The 15,232-nt window shown below is 34.9% G+C and overlaps 1 protein-coding gene across 2 annotated transcripts in view; it reads right to left on the bottom strand.

Moving 5' to 3' along the window:
* The window catches only part of HIBCH (3-hydroxyisobutyryl-CoA hydrolase), a 94,295-nt gene that overhangs the window by 52,144 nt on the left and 26,919 nt on the right, over positions 1–15,232 (bottom strand). For both annotated transcript variants that reach the window (XM_032860231.1, XM_032860232.1), the window contains exons 4-6: positions 14,846–14,930; positions 11,867–11,947; positions 5,533–5,585 (exon numbers count right to left, since the gene is read on the bottom strand). In XM_032860231.1, the coding sequence (XP_032716122.1) occupies positions 5,533–5,585; positions 11,867–11,947; positions 14,846–14,930 (219 nt within the window). The remainder of the gene's footprint in view (positions 1–5,532; positions 5,586–11,866; positions 11,948–14,845; positions 14,931–15,232) is intronic.

The raw sequence follows: 15,232 nt of genomic DNA, 5'->3' as shown, positions 1-15,232 counted from the left end.
GACATTTAGGAGTGATTAAACTTAATCTGATTCAGTAACTGATCACTAGTCAATTTTCCACGTGGTTAGCTTGTGTCCCACAAAGTCACCGGGGTATTGTCTACACTCACTATTCCCATTCCAATGCCCACTTTTCTACTACTTTGAAAATACCCCTTTCTAAAGTATGCCTTAAAGCTTTAAATTTTCCAGGGTGCCTGGGTGGCTCAGTTGACTCATGTAATGATCTCAGAGTCCTGGGATCGAGCCCCGCATCAAGCCCCACATCGAGCTCCCTGCTCAGCAGGACGCTTGCTTCTCCTTCTCCCTCTCCTCCAGCTTGTGTTCCCTCTCACTGTGTCTCTGTCAAATAAATAAAATCTTTACCCCCAAAAAACAGAACTTTAAAATTTCCATTATTTTGATCACAAAGCCCTTTGCCAGCAGCATCTTACCACTTTGAGAGAGACAATACCATATTGCACCCATGTTTTGAGTTGGCTTGGTGGAGTTAACCTGATTTCTATTGTAAAATGCATTGTGGTGAGAGAGGGGAAACGAAGGAATGGAGAAAAGTAGAAAGGAAGAAATCTGAAAGCTCTTTAAATCGAGTTCAGTTGAGAGGGAAATATGGGTGGTACTAAGCATATGGAGTAAAAATTTAAACACTGTTCTGTTCTATATCTACCTAAAAGTAATATTGGTTTTTAATCATTTGTCTTTCTATATATATTAACTTGAGAAAATATGAATTCAGATATTTAAAATAAAAGGGAAAGGAATTAAAAATCTTTCTACAAAACAGAATGAACTATTCTTTTGCATTTTTATTCAAAAAAATTGTTCATCTCTTGCAGAAACACTGGAATGACATAACCTTAAATAACTGTGACCAACCAAGTGAAGCAGCACAAGCTGGGATGGGGAGGGAGACCAACCGTAAGAGACTCTTTATCTCACAAAACAAACTAAGGGTTGCTGGGTGGTTAGGGGGGTAGGGAGAGGGTAGCTGGGCTATGGAAAAAAATAAAAATTAATAAAAATTAAAAATAAATAAAAATAAGAAAATTTTAAAAAGAAACATTCATTTTTTTACTTTACCAAAGACCAAAATATTGAGTAAATGTTCAAATCTGAAACATAATGGAATCTAGCCATCCCGTCTACTAAGCACTGTGCTATTTACTCTTCATGATAGATAACAAAAGATGGTAAAAACTATTATTGTCCTTGATAGAAAAAACTTTTTCTATAGTAAAAAGAAAAAAAAAAAAAGCTCTATGGTGCCATCTTTTGGACTGTTCAAGTTTCCTTAACAAAATTCTTTCTTACGTTATGAGAACCGATTTATTGATCAGTATCAAGATAAGAATAAACAATTACCATTTGTACACCTTAAGCCATATTTGCTCTTATTCTATACTTCTGTATTAGGATTTAAAGATATATTTATATGAAACAATTTTATATAACACTAAAATTATACTAACAATTCTGAAAATAAAGGATTTTTAATAACACACTACATGTTCTCAGCACCTGTGGTAGTGGTTCCTAAAGTGAGTCACCCCCACTATCAGGAGCATCATCATCTGGGAACTTTTTAGAAATGCAAATTCTTGGACCACACTTCAAAGGGACTAAACTGGAATGAAGGTGAAAGAAGAAGTCAATGGAGGAAGAAATCACATCTAATTATAGTAGTATTTAGGATGGTCACGTGCATTTCAACAAGCCCTCCAAGTGATTCTGATACAGCTAACCCGCGAAAAACAATGTCCCAGGGGATTCTGAAGGTCCACAGATAATCCTGACCCACACACTGGTTAAGAATCATTAGTAGATCCGAGGTTCATAACCTCAGCTACACACTGGGATCACCAAAGAGTTCTCAAAACACCAGGGTCCCATTCCAGTACCTGATTTAATAATTTTGTGAAGTGAGTAAAGCCTGGGCACTAGAACTTTTAAGTATCCCAAGGGATTCTAAAATGCAGCCAAGGTTGAAAGCCAATATTTAAAGCATCATATTTTCTTTTCTTTTTTTTTTTTTTTTAATTTATTTATTTGACAGAGAGAGAGATCACAAGTAGGCAGAGAGGCAGGCAAAGGGTGAAGCAGGCTCCCTGCCGAGCAGAGAGCCCAATGCGGGGCTCGATCCCAGGACCCTGAAATCATGACCTGAGCTGAACACAGAGAAGCTTAACCCACTGACCCACCCAGACGGCCCTAAAGCATTATATTTTCAAAAGGAAGAGTTCTCTAAGAGTCTTAGATTAAGCACAGTTTGAATTGAGATGTGAAAAGTTAGCCTTTAAAACCATGATACACTCAAAATACCACTACAAAGAAAAAAGAAAAGAAAAGAAAGAACTGGTTCAAGTCTGTAAACTTCACATTTTCAAAGGATACATAAGATGTCCATTACTTAAAGTGGAACTGTTTTAATAAATAAATAAATACTGTGCATTCCTGGTTGTTGAGATGGTTTAAATTAAAAAAAAAAAAAAAAAAGAGGACAATGACAGCCTTTGCCCTTATAGACCTTCTAACATATTTGGGCATATTTCATAATAACAAAGTATAAACGCCAAATTTGAAGTACAGATTGAATCCAGAAGTCAATGGAGGAAGAAATCACATCTAATCATAGTAGTATTTAGGATGGTCACAAAATGGATTAGAACTTCACTCTAAGAATGAATTACATATAGAGTATTTGCAAAGCATGCTGGTGGGCAGAGTTGATGGGAGAAAAGACACATTCGGGTTGTTGGGTTTTTTGGAGGGTGGAAGGGGCTGATAATATGTAATATAAAAGAACCGTTTTCATTAAGGGATTTCTCATGACTTGACTATTTTGTCAACTTTCCCAAGGATGGTACATAACTGGTACCATTCTAGAAACACAGGACAAATATGAGAGAAGTTAATTCATGACATACAATGGATGCCTTGTGCCATGGTTTTCACACTTAGCATGACCCAGAATCACTTGGAGGGCTTGTTAAAACAGACCACTGGGCCCCACCCTTAGAGTCTGACTCTGGGGTAGGGCCCCAGAATGTGTATTTCTATCAAACTCTTAAATGTTGCTGATACTGCTAGTGCAAAAATAACACCTTGAAAACCACTGCCTTAGGGCACTAAAACTTAATTCTCTGGTGGTATTCTCATTAAGGCTAACATGAAGTATATTTTCTTTCTTTTTCATTTTTATTTTGAAGGTCATTCATACTCATTAAATAGAGAAAACAGACCACTAGAAAGAAGCAGCATCACCTTTACTCCCTCTATTCAAGACATTATCTTGATCTGTTTTACTATAGTCTTCTCTTTAGAAACAACTGGAGTGTTCTTGACTGTAACATCAATAGGAATGTGTGCAACCACTGTACCAACTGACAGATACCCTGGAGGCTAAAAAGCACAGCCAATTCACTCAGATGCAATAGGACAGAGCCATAACTCTTCTCAGGCTCCTATGAAAAATGGAATTTCTGCTCATTGATAGTACAAAGGGCAGTTCACCATTCCTTTCATATCAACATTAGTCTTGTGCTATTAAATCTGAGTGATCTTTTGGTCAACTAGACCAAGTACTGACTGAAAAATTTTCAACAATGGTATGTCAGCAACATATTTTCTAAGCCCTTTCCTTTCTGAAAATATTCCTTTACAATTATACTAAATGGCAACTTGGTTGGGTAGGAAACTCTTGCGTCTTAACAACTTTATTTCACAACTTTCTCAATCCATTAACTTCTGGCACTTAGTGTAACAAACTCTGAAACCAGAATTGATTTACATTCCTTGGCATATAACTTGTATTCACTAACTACTCTTTCACCCCTACTCCCTGGCCTGAACACTTATAGGTTTTTTTCCCTTAAAGCTTGTAATTTAGAAAAACTTACCTAAGCTTTTATCTAAATGTGGATCTCTTTTCAACCCACTGAAAGAGTGTGTTTCCCTTAATTATATATATTATATATAGTGCAGGTTTGAGAGTTTTTTGTTTTTGTTTTGTTTATGTTTTTAAATTAAAGAAAGTCATCTTTATATGAGGTCATTATTTTTATTCCAAGTGCTTAATTTACTTTCCATGAAATATTCTTTTGTTGGGTTCCCAATATCCTTCTTCTGCATTCATTACCTCAAAATGTTTCTTCTTACCATGTTCATCCTTGTCCTTTTACAGTTAGTGCTTTTCAAGTTTGTCCTCCACAGATACAGCTTCATAATCTAGAATATTAAATTCACCTTCTAATCTATTGGCCTGAGGGGAATGTCAGTTTTGCTACTCCCCTCACCCTTCCTTATGTTCCCTTTTGCCCTCTCCTCTGAGCTCACCGTCTCCTGATGGGCTGTCTTTCCCATTTCATGAAAGCAGTATCTTTTCACTGTTATTCAGTATGCCCAATGTTGTTTTTATTTTCATTTTCTCCAGGTTCCTTGCACATTCACAAGGCAGCTGTTCCTTCAAATTTCAATTCTTTTCCTTCCTCCTATTCTGCAATATTTTTTCAGGGATTATTTTTTTTTTCAGTCTTTTCCTCATGGTAACATTTCCTTGACAAAGAAAGCACAATCCACTCATGTTCTGTATAGTTAACAAGCCAAGAGGTACACGTTGCCCCCGATCCTGCTTTCTAACCACACCTGCTAGTGGAATCCTTTCCCATAATGACATGCAAGATCTATGCAACTCCCAGTGCCCAAGAGGCTTTATCTAGTTTGGTTCTATCAGAAAAAGAGGGGGACTTCTTAATATTCCCACTGACTAATCTCTGAAACTTTGAACATGGAATCTTTGAAATTCTTCCCTTCAGCCTCCTATTACCTATCTAAATCCTACCTTTTCCTGCCACGAAGACCCATTCTGACTTTTCACTTCCTTAAAGGCTTGTCTTTGGTATAGCTAGTATCATACAATTTTCCCCTTTCCAGTCATTATTTCATGTTTTTCCAACTCTACATCAAGTTATTCATGGCCAGAAACATTTAAGACTTCTTTGTAATTATACAGACATAAAAGAAATACTTTGTCAATTGATAAGAAATACAGTTTTTTCAGAGAACTTCATAGGTATCCAGACACTTTCACTAAGGCGAGATTTTGTGCAATAGACTAAAGTTAGGCAAACACATCCCCAAGATTCAGACTAAAAATTCCTTAACATTCCAGTTTCTTTTCTGAAGAAGTTGCAAGCTTATAAGTAAACCATCAATTTACTTATAAGTAGAAAAAGGACTCTTTGTAACAACGTAACAGAAAATTCAATCCATTCTGTTGGTTAAAAAAGCTTGCTAATTCAAGACACTAAAGTAGCGTATAACTTAATTAAGAACATATTCTTTTGGATGACGATCATCTAAAAGTGTTAAAAGCAAATGTTATATCCAAAACCTGCAAAGATCCAAAATCCAAACAGGATTTTGTTTCAGTGGGTTCTATGGTATTATATTCATGGCCTCACTTCTGATCAGTAATGATTAATTTATTTTTAGTAAACTCACATATCAATGAGGAGAGTAAGACAGTCTACTTACCCCACCCATTGTAATTCCATGAATAAGAGCAACATACGGTTTCCGGCAAGAACCTTAAAAAACAAAACAAAACCCAGAGCTATAATTAATTATGATGTTTAAAATACATTCAGTTTTCCAAAAATCTCATGTTACATGAACCCTGAATATTATCTTTAGGAAATTTTTGAAAGAAATACCAAAGAGGCTACATATATGGCTTCAGAAATATGATCTTTTCAAAATGTCAATCCTGACACAATCTTGACTATTATCATTTAACAACTCAACATTTCAATCTAAAACAAATGAAAGCCTTTTATAGCTCAGCTATTGAAAAATATAATTAAGATTTACCTTCTAAGCCATGGGTATTTATATACACAGTTGTATTTTAAGGAACATAATTTATTTTCAATACAAAGAGAAGTGCCACATACAGTAAAAAGCAAGGACTGGGAGTTAGAAGACACAGATTCCAGTCTCATCATTGTCATTAACTGGAAAATCCACTATATTCAATATGTATACTGGCATGAGATACATACACACACACACACACACACACACACACACGTACTGGCAATTCAATATATATACTAGCATTAGGTATATACACGTTCATACACACACAAGTTAATGTTTATGTGCATATCATATATATGCATATGACTTATAAGTAAGTTTGCTCATCTCTTAAATAATGAGATTTAATATATGGCCTCAGAAGTGCCGTTCAGCTCAAAAATTCTGTAAAGTTTTACTGTGTTCTTTCCCTTTTTTCTTTTTCCTCTGAGAGGGGAAGTTGCTTATAATATAACAAAAATGTAAATCACTGAACTTCTGTTACTGCTTGTTGCCAATATTACTTCCTTACTGAAGACCAATATAAAAATTCAATTTTTCTGGCTTCAGTTTTGGACTTTTTTTTTTTTTAATTGAAGTATAGTAGACACACAATGTTAGTTTTAGGTGTACAACAGAGTAATTCCACAAGTTTATATATGTTATGCTCCCCGCAAGTGCAGCTACCATCTGTCACCATGCAACGCCATTATAATCGTACTGACTATATCCCCTGTGCAGTGCCTTTTGTTCCTGTGACTTATTCATGCCATAACGCGAAGACTGTATTGCTCACTCCCCTCTTCACCCACTTCACTTCCCCTCCACTCTCCTCCCCTCCAGCAATCATCAGTTTGTTCTCTGTATTTACAGGTCTGTTTCTGCTGTTTATTCATTTTTAGATTCCACATGTAAGTGAAATCATATGGTATTTGTCTTTCTCTGACTCATTTCACTTAGCATAACATCTTCTAGATCCATCCGTGTTGTCACAAATGGCAAGATCTCATTCTTTTTTATGTCTGAGTAATATTCCCAAGCAATGTGGAAGGATAAAACTGCAGTTTCAATCCATCTAGCAGTTCTGTAAATATTTCTAGTTTGCCAAACCATCAAGTCCTAATGCTGGAATGAGTTTCATCCTAATTTCAAATCTGCAAGTTCACAACTTCCATAGCCTTCAATCATGAATTATAATTCCCTTCAATCTTGAACTTTAATTCCTTAGGAAACTGTAATTCCCTAAAAACTACAGAAATAAATTTATTTCTCTATTGATTGGGATAGAGATATACACACACACCCCATTTCAGCTATATATATATTTCAGATATAAAATATTAGAAGCTAACTGATGCAGGGAATAAAGCCAGAATCCGTCACATTGCTTATTAAACAAAATATATCATTATAAGGTATAGAAATTAAACCTTGAAGGCTTTCCCTCTGTATATTAATATTTAACCAAACTCCTTATACTTCTTAGAAGTTTTCTGCCATCTCCTTTTATTTAGTATATAACTGTACTAATATTGTAGCTACTAGCCAAATATAATTATTGAAATTAAAATGACAATTAAGTAAAATTTAAAATTCAGTTTCTTGCTCACACTAGTCCCACTCAAGTTCTCATTAGCCACATGAAGAAGCCACTCTAAGTAAATCTGATATGTAGAATTTCAGACTTAAAGAAATGAGAGAAGTTCATTCAAACTGGCTCACTGAGCTAAACCAAGAAATAGCCTATTTTCCCCACTCTACTTCAAATACATAGTAATTCTATGAAAAAAAAAATTGTGATGTACATCCAAGTTCAAAGCTAAACAAAGGAAATCCACCAGTGCCAGACATCGACATCAGCCACAGCAACTTCTTCCAATACACATCTCCAAAGGAAAGGAAGCAAAAGCGAAAAAGAACTTTTTATATTTCATCAAGACAAAAAGCTTCTGCACAGCAAAGGAAACAGTCAACAAAACAAAGAGGCAACCCACGGAAAATGAGAGAAGGATATTCGGAAATGACACCATAGACAAAGGGCTGACATCCAAGATCTATAAAGAACTCCTCAAACTCAACACCAAAAAAACAGATAATCATATCCAAAAATGGGCAGAAGACATGAACAGACGCTTCTCCAGTAAAGACATACAGATGGCTAACAGACACATGAAAAAATGTTCATCACCACTGGCCATCAGGGAAATTCAAATCAAAACCACAATGAGATACCACTGTACACCAGTTAGAATGGCAAAGGTTAACAAGGCAGGAACATTAAATGTTGAAGATGTGGAGAAAAGGGGAACCCTCTTACACTGTTGGTGGGAATGCAAACTGATGCAGCCACTTTGGAAAACAGTGCGGAGATTCCTCAGAAATTAAAAATAGGGCTACCCTATGGCCCAGCAAGTGTACTACTGGGTATTTACCCCAAAAGATACAGATGTAGTGAAAAGAAGGGTCATATGCACCCCAATATTCATAGCAGCAATGTCCACAATAGCCAAGCTATGGAAAGAGCCAAGATGCCCTTCAACAGACGAATGGATAAAGAAGATGTGGTCCGTACATACAATGGAACATTACTCAGCCATCAGAAAGGATGAATATCCAACTTTTACATCAACATGGATGTAAAAGGGACTGGAGGAGATTATGCTGAGTGAATTAAGTCAAGCAGAGAAAGTCAATTATCATACAGTTTCACTTACTTGTGGAGCATAAGGAATAACATGGAGGACATTAGGAGAAGGAGAGGAAAATTGAATTGGAGCAAATCGGAGGGGGAGATGAACCATGAGAGACGGGACTCTGAGGAAACAATCTGGGGGTTTTGGAGGGGAGAGGGGTAGGGGGATGGGCGAGCCTGGTGGTGGGTATTAAGGAGGGCACGAATTACTGGGAGTACTGGGTGCTGTACATAAACGATGACTCTTGGAACACTGCATCAAAAACTAATGATGTATTTTATGGTGACTAACATAACACGATAATTAAAAAAACAAAAAACAAAAAACACCAGCGCCAGAATAAACTCAAAATCAATAGCTTAGTGAAGCTACAGCCAGTGATTGTGAGCAAATGTGATGTTCTGAGTCGGAAATAAATTCTGGCCCACATAACTTATGAAATGGACTACCTGCATAAAAGCTCATCCTAAAGAGCTTTCAGATTAACAAAACGTAACTAGAAAAACTATTTGCTGAGCGAGGAAGTCAATAAATTCCTTCCAAGAAAGGGAGAGAAAAAGTCAAAGAAAGTGGATGTTCAAGCAGATAATAAGCACCACCACTACCACTGAATATAAAAAATGAAACACCCTTAACAAATTAGTAATAGAGGTAATATCTGTAACTTGGTAAAAAAGTGCCTACAAAAAGATTATACTAAAAATTGAAAGTTTAAAACTTTTCTATGGATGTCAGAAATAAGACAACACACAATCATTCAACATTACAATAGAGGTTTCAGCCAAAATATAAGAAAAGTCATAATATAAAGACCGGAAAGACAGAAGTGAAAAAAATACGTACAGATGGAATAACTGCCTGTGTAGCAAAGCCAAGAGAATCTACAGAAATATCATCAGAATAAATTTCAGCAGGGTTGCAGGATGTAAGAACAAACTTTAAAATCCAAAGTACTTCAATATGCCAAGACCAGTAAATTACAAAATGTGACAGTAAAATTACCATCAAATATACTAATTAAAAAGAAGTAAGCTACCTAAGAATAAAACTTAAAAAAAAACAGGCAGCAACTTATTTATGGATAGTTACAAAACATTATTAAAGGACATAAAAACTCAAATCTGGTTAAAAGTTCCCAAATTGTTTAGGGTGACAGTCACACAAGTTTACTAAAAGTTACTGAATTATTTGAGATGGGTGAGTTTTCCAGTATGTAAATTATGATTCTGTAAGTTTTTAAGTCTGCATAAATAAAGAGATAAGCTGTATGTATAGATGAGAAGACTCAATGTGAAAGATGTCAATTCACCCTAAATTAATTTATAATTGTCATCCCAATCAAAACTTCAACGGAATCTTCTGTGGAGCCAGAAAAAATAATTCCAAAACTCATTCAGAAGATCAAAACCCCAAGAGCAGCCAAGACAATTCTAAAAGAAAACAAGGGCAACTTAAACTCCCAGACAGAAACATATCAAAGTTGTAATAATTCTGACATTGTAGTTTCATTTTAAGTACAGACCAGTGAACAAAGTAGCCCAGAACAGATGAAGTCACATCTTAAGAACTTGATGTACGACAGAGGTATCACTAAAATCAGTAAAAAAAGCATGAACTTTATAATAAAAGGCATTACAACCTCTGGCTTTCTGGTTGAAAAATAAAAGTTAAATGATGTCACATGCAAAAAATAATTTCAAGTACGTTAAAGACTTAAAGTAACAAAATACCAAAGCTATTAAAAGAAATATGGAAACATCTTAAAAACCTGCATTATTAATTAGATTTTTTTCAAATGCAAAAAAGCAAAAATCATTCAGGAAAACAATGGATACATTTCAACTCATCAAATAAAAACCTGTATATACCAAAAGTTAACTTAAAGTAGCAGAGAGAAGTATTCTTCTAGTACATACAATCTACATAAGTGAGGAATCCAGAATATATAAAGACATACACCATCGTAAGAAAAACACAAACAATCCAACATTAAGATGAACAAAGGATGAGAAGAAAATCTAAATGATAACTTAACACAAACACCTTCTATCTTACCAATATTCAATGAAATGTAAATTAAAGTCACAATATCAGACATACAAAGTTTAACAGAAAAAATGATGGAAAGACATGCAGAAAAGAAAATCTTTTAGAGAATAATCTGGAAAAAACTGAAGACATATCAACTATGGTCCATTCATTCTACTTCTATTATTTCTAGAGAAACTTTTGTACATAGACACTCACAGGACATACATAACAATCTGTACTAGTAAAAATTTGAAAAAACCTAAAATATCAATTAATATTCTGTATTCAGAATACACAATACTATGGAACAGTTACATTCCATGTTATTAAAAACAAGTTTGAGGGGCACCTGGTGGCTCGATTCGTTAAGCATCTGCCCTCAGCTCAGGTCATGATCCCAGGATCCTGGGATCGAGCCCCAGAGCCCCACATCGGGCTCCCTGCTCAGTGGGGAGCCTGCTTCCCCCTCTCCCTCTGCCTGCTACTCCCCCTGCTTGTGCTCTCTCTCTGTCAAATAAATAAGTCTTAAAAAAAAAAAAAGAAAGAAAGAAAGAAAGAAAACAACTTTGAGTGGTATATACAGTAAAACGTTACTTACATAAATTTCAAAAACAGAGTAATGGCACTTTTGTTCATAAGTATGTCACAATACTAACTATGGTCTAGTAGGATACACTAAAAATTAATGACAATGATTACTTCTTGGGGAGAGATAATGGTTGCTTCTGGGGAGAGAAAAAAAGAAGTGGTACTGAGGAAAGCACCAAAGTGGACTGAAGCTTAAAACCTGTAGTATTATATTTCTTTCAAATAAATCTTAAAACGTCAAGCAAAAATAAAATATTAATGTCTATTAATTCTGGCTGATGGGTACATAACTATTATGTTATTCTCTGCAATTTAACATTTGAAATACACGTTTGATAAAAGTACTTCTTCAATTCCAGTGAACTCTGGAACATCAACTATGAAAATGCTTTCATTAAGAAATGATATTTCATTTTACATAGAAAACAGAGACCCAAGTTTTTGTTTTCCAAGAAAGTCAGTCATACGATCAGAATCCATGTTTTCATACTGGTTGTAGGACAAAGAGTAATTAAATATAGCTTACTAATATTGAAGTGTGAATTGTCCGGGAATGAGCCAAATTATCAGCTTTATTTATGCCTGACATAGTATATAAAAAAGCAAACGAGAGTGTCTACTGACACATTTTTAACAATTAATACTGCGTGGCTTATTTCTTGATTCCATTTTCAAAGCTCTCAGTGGAACACACGTACCAATGGCATTGTTCAGTGTATATTCTTCTCTGAAGAAATCTTGAGCTATCTTCTGGTTTGCCTTCCCAGCTTCGGAGATTACTATAAGAAAAAAAAAAAAATGAAGGCAAGGAAAAAAAGGATTACAAATTTTTTTTTTTTAAAGATTTTATTTATTTATTTGACAGACAGAGATCACAAGCAAGCAGAGAGGCAGGCAGAGAGAGAGAGAGGAGGAAGCAGGCTCCCCGCAGAGCAGAGAGCCCGATGTGGGGCTGGATCCCAGGACCCTGGGATCATGACCCGAGCCGAAGGCAGAGGCTTTAACCCACTGAGCCACCCAGGGGCCCCGGATTACAAATTTTTTTAAAAGTGCTTTCTAGTGGGGCGGCTGGCTGGCTCAGTTGGTAGAGCATCCTGACTCTTGATCTCAGGGTTGTGAGTTCAAGCTCCATGGTGGGTATAGAGATTACTTAAAAATAAAATCTTTAAAAAAAAAAAAAGTGCTTTCTAGTTAATACAGTCAAAGAGAATAAATTTAAAATATTGTGATATTAAGTACTGGGGAAACTCTAGAATGGTTTGTTAAAAGTTTTGAAGTGTCCATTCCACAGACACAGTTAGCCCTAGAGCCATCGCCTAATGTCAAAACTTCAAGGCAGAAGTTCCTAAGGACTTCTTACAAATTGTTATACCTAATTTAGAACTTACATATTGCTACAAAATTCATTTTGACTCTTTTCTGTAGCACCTGAATAAACATTTACTGGATATACATTTCCAATGGTAATATGGCTTAAGACAAAATACATTATACATACAGAAAAATATAAGTATTTGTGTGCATGTGTGTACATACACTCATAGTTCTATAATATATCCATCTAGTTAAGTATTTCTGCCACGTTCATTTCACCATGAAACATTTATTGAGCATCTACTGTATTCCTATTCCAGTCAATGGTAAGACTATTATCAAACCATTCTCTTCCATACACTGTATGTGTATGGAAGCTCATATGTGTATGGAAGCTCATATGCCTTCCTGTCTTTAAATCTTATGAGAATTATTGATTACAATACAAATTAAAATAAAATATATTTCTTCTTCTATGGGCTAGAGTTACATAAAAATTGTTGACTATAGATTTTTAGACTAATTTTAGAAGTCTGATATATCTTCCTTCAAAATGTTCCAAATGTTCACTTCTTTTCCTGGTTTTTAAAAGAAAGATCTAGTGTCTATTTTTGTCCTTCTGGGGTTTTCACTGATACATGCACATCCCCAAACCCTCATCTCTTGTTTCATATTCAGCAATTCTAAAAGGACAAGAGTGCAAATTATATTGCTAATGGAATGAAGCTCTTTTACCTCAAAAATCTTTGATTTCCTCTTTTATTCTAATCAATTAATTCCACAGAAGTTAAAATTAAATGACATTCATAATCACATTAAAAAAATTTTTTTCTGAGTGTCCATTTATCATCTTGGACTATGATCTTAAAAGCAACTGAATTTTCTGGAACCGAAGACCACTGCTTTATACACTTTGACTAAAATAAATCTGTACTTTGTAACTGTACTTCCAAACATCAATATAAAGTTAGGCCTATATGGAAAAATAGCTCAGTTAGAAGAAGCTAAAAACAATACATAAGACTCTGCCCATCTGTAAACTAACAAGATCACAGACCCAACTCCAGAAGAAAAGTTAGCTCCATGTTGGAAAACAATATTTTAAAAATATTCATGTAGTGGGCAAAACAAACTCAAACACAACTCAGTTAACAAATCTAAGCAATTGAAAAATTAAAAATAGAATAAAAATTGATGGAATTAAAAATTAAAATTCAATTACCATAAATTTAATAGGTATCTGAAATTATGTCCGAAATCAAGCTTGTTTCTTCCCATCCCAAATATAACAGTTGGGACACCTGGGTGGCTCAGTCAGTTAAGCCTCTGCCTTCAGCTCAGGTTATGATCCCAGGGTCCTGGGATCGAGCCCTGCATCGGGATCCCTGCTTGGAGGGAAACCTGCTTCTCCCTCTCCCTATTCCCCTGCTTGTGTTCTCTCTCTCTCTGTCAAATAAATAAATAAGTAAATCTTAAAAAAATAACCCACAAATATCATGATTTATGTAAACTTGTAAATTTGGTATCTAGATCAATCTAAACCATACTGCCATTAACACAATATTAAAAAAAACTATATTTGTATATACATGTGTATATACATGTAGATATAGATATACAGATATACACACACATACACACAAACAGACACAAAATAAAAACCCAAAGAAAAAAACCATTGCTGGACTCTACCAGTTCCCTAACAAACAAAATACTAAATGTTTTCAGTACATACAAAATACTGATAACCAGTGGTGGTGAGAAGTACATGACTTTGACCCTGAGACCAAACATTTCTTCTCTCATTTGTCTTTAATACTTAAATGTATACAGATTGACCTAAAGAACTAGAAAGGAAAATTAATCATTTTATCCCATCTCAGCATGTTTACTTAAACAGCTGTAAAAATGTATTAACAACAGGATGAATTCTATAATTAAGTACATCCTCGCTTTGGGATTGTGCACTAGGGGTACGCACGGGCACGGTTAAGGAAACATGTGAAGGAATGTCATATCTGGAGAATGACAAGTCACAATATGGCCAGACTGTCAGGTTATATGACAAACCGAATTGCTGAATACCAGCTAACCTAAAATAATAAGTGGACTCACACTGCATAGCTGGGCATTTGTTTAGGATGATTCAGGGAGAAATTGGATATATGAAGGGTACATATGTAGTTTTTTTTTAAATGTTATTTTCATTTTTCTAATATTAACTACAATGACTAAGTCATTATAATAAAAAAAAAATTCTAAGATGTAAAGCAAATTACAAAGTATTACAAAAATGTCCTGTTAGTTCTGTCAATCTATTGGGGGAAAAAAAACACTGAGATTGGGCGGGGGGTAGTTTTTACCTCTGATATCACCCCCAGCACAGAAAGCCTTTCCACCAGTTCCTTTTATAATGATCAGGAAAGTTTCAGGATCTTGTTCCCAATTCTAGCCAAATATAAAAGAAGACGGTAAAAGCATATTATAAATACAAACTGTAAAAAAAATCTATTTGCATATATATGCGTACATATAAACATCTATATAGATAGCTATATATCAGTACACACAAAGTACAAGCTTTATAAAGTACATCCAAAAGAATGGATCCCAACTTCATTTTCTTTTCTGACATAAATTACAGACTATTTCAACAAGTTACTAGATGAATACATTTTGTGATCCAAATTACATGATGGCATCTGAAATCTTTACCATGACAACTTTGAGATGAAAATGAAAAAAATAAT

This window comes from Lontra canadensis, unplaced genomic scaffold, assembly GCF_010015895.1.
Source record: "Lontra canadensis isolate GAN:19392208 unplaced genomic scaffold, GSC_riverotter_1.0 scaffold18, whole genome shotgun sequence".
Lineage (NCBI taxonomy): Eukaryota > Metazoa > Chordata > Mammalia > Carnivora > Mustelidae > Lontra > Lontra canadensis.
The sequence above is the reverse complement of the archived record's forward strand: the minus strand, read 5'-3'. Positions and strand labels throughout refer to the sequence as shown.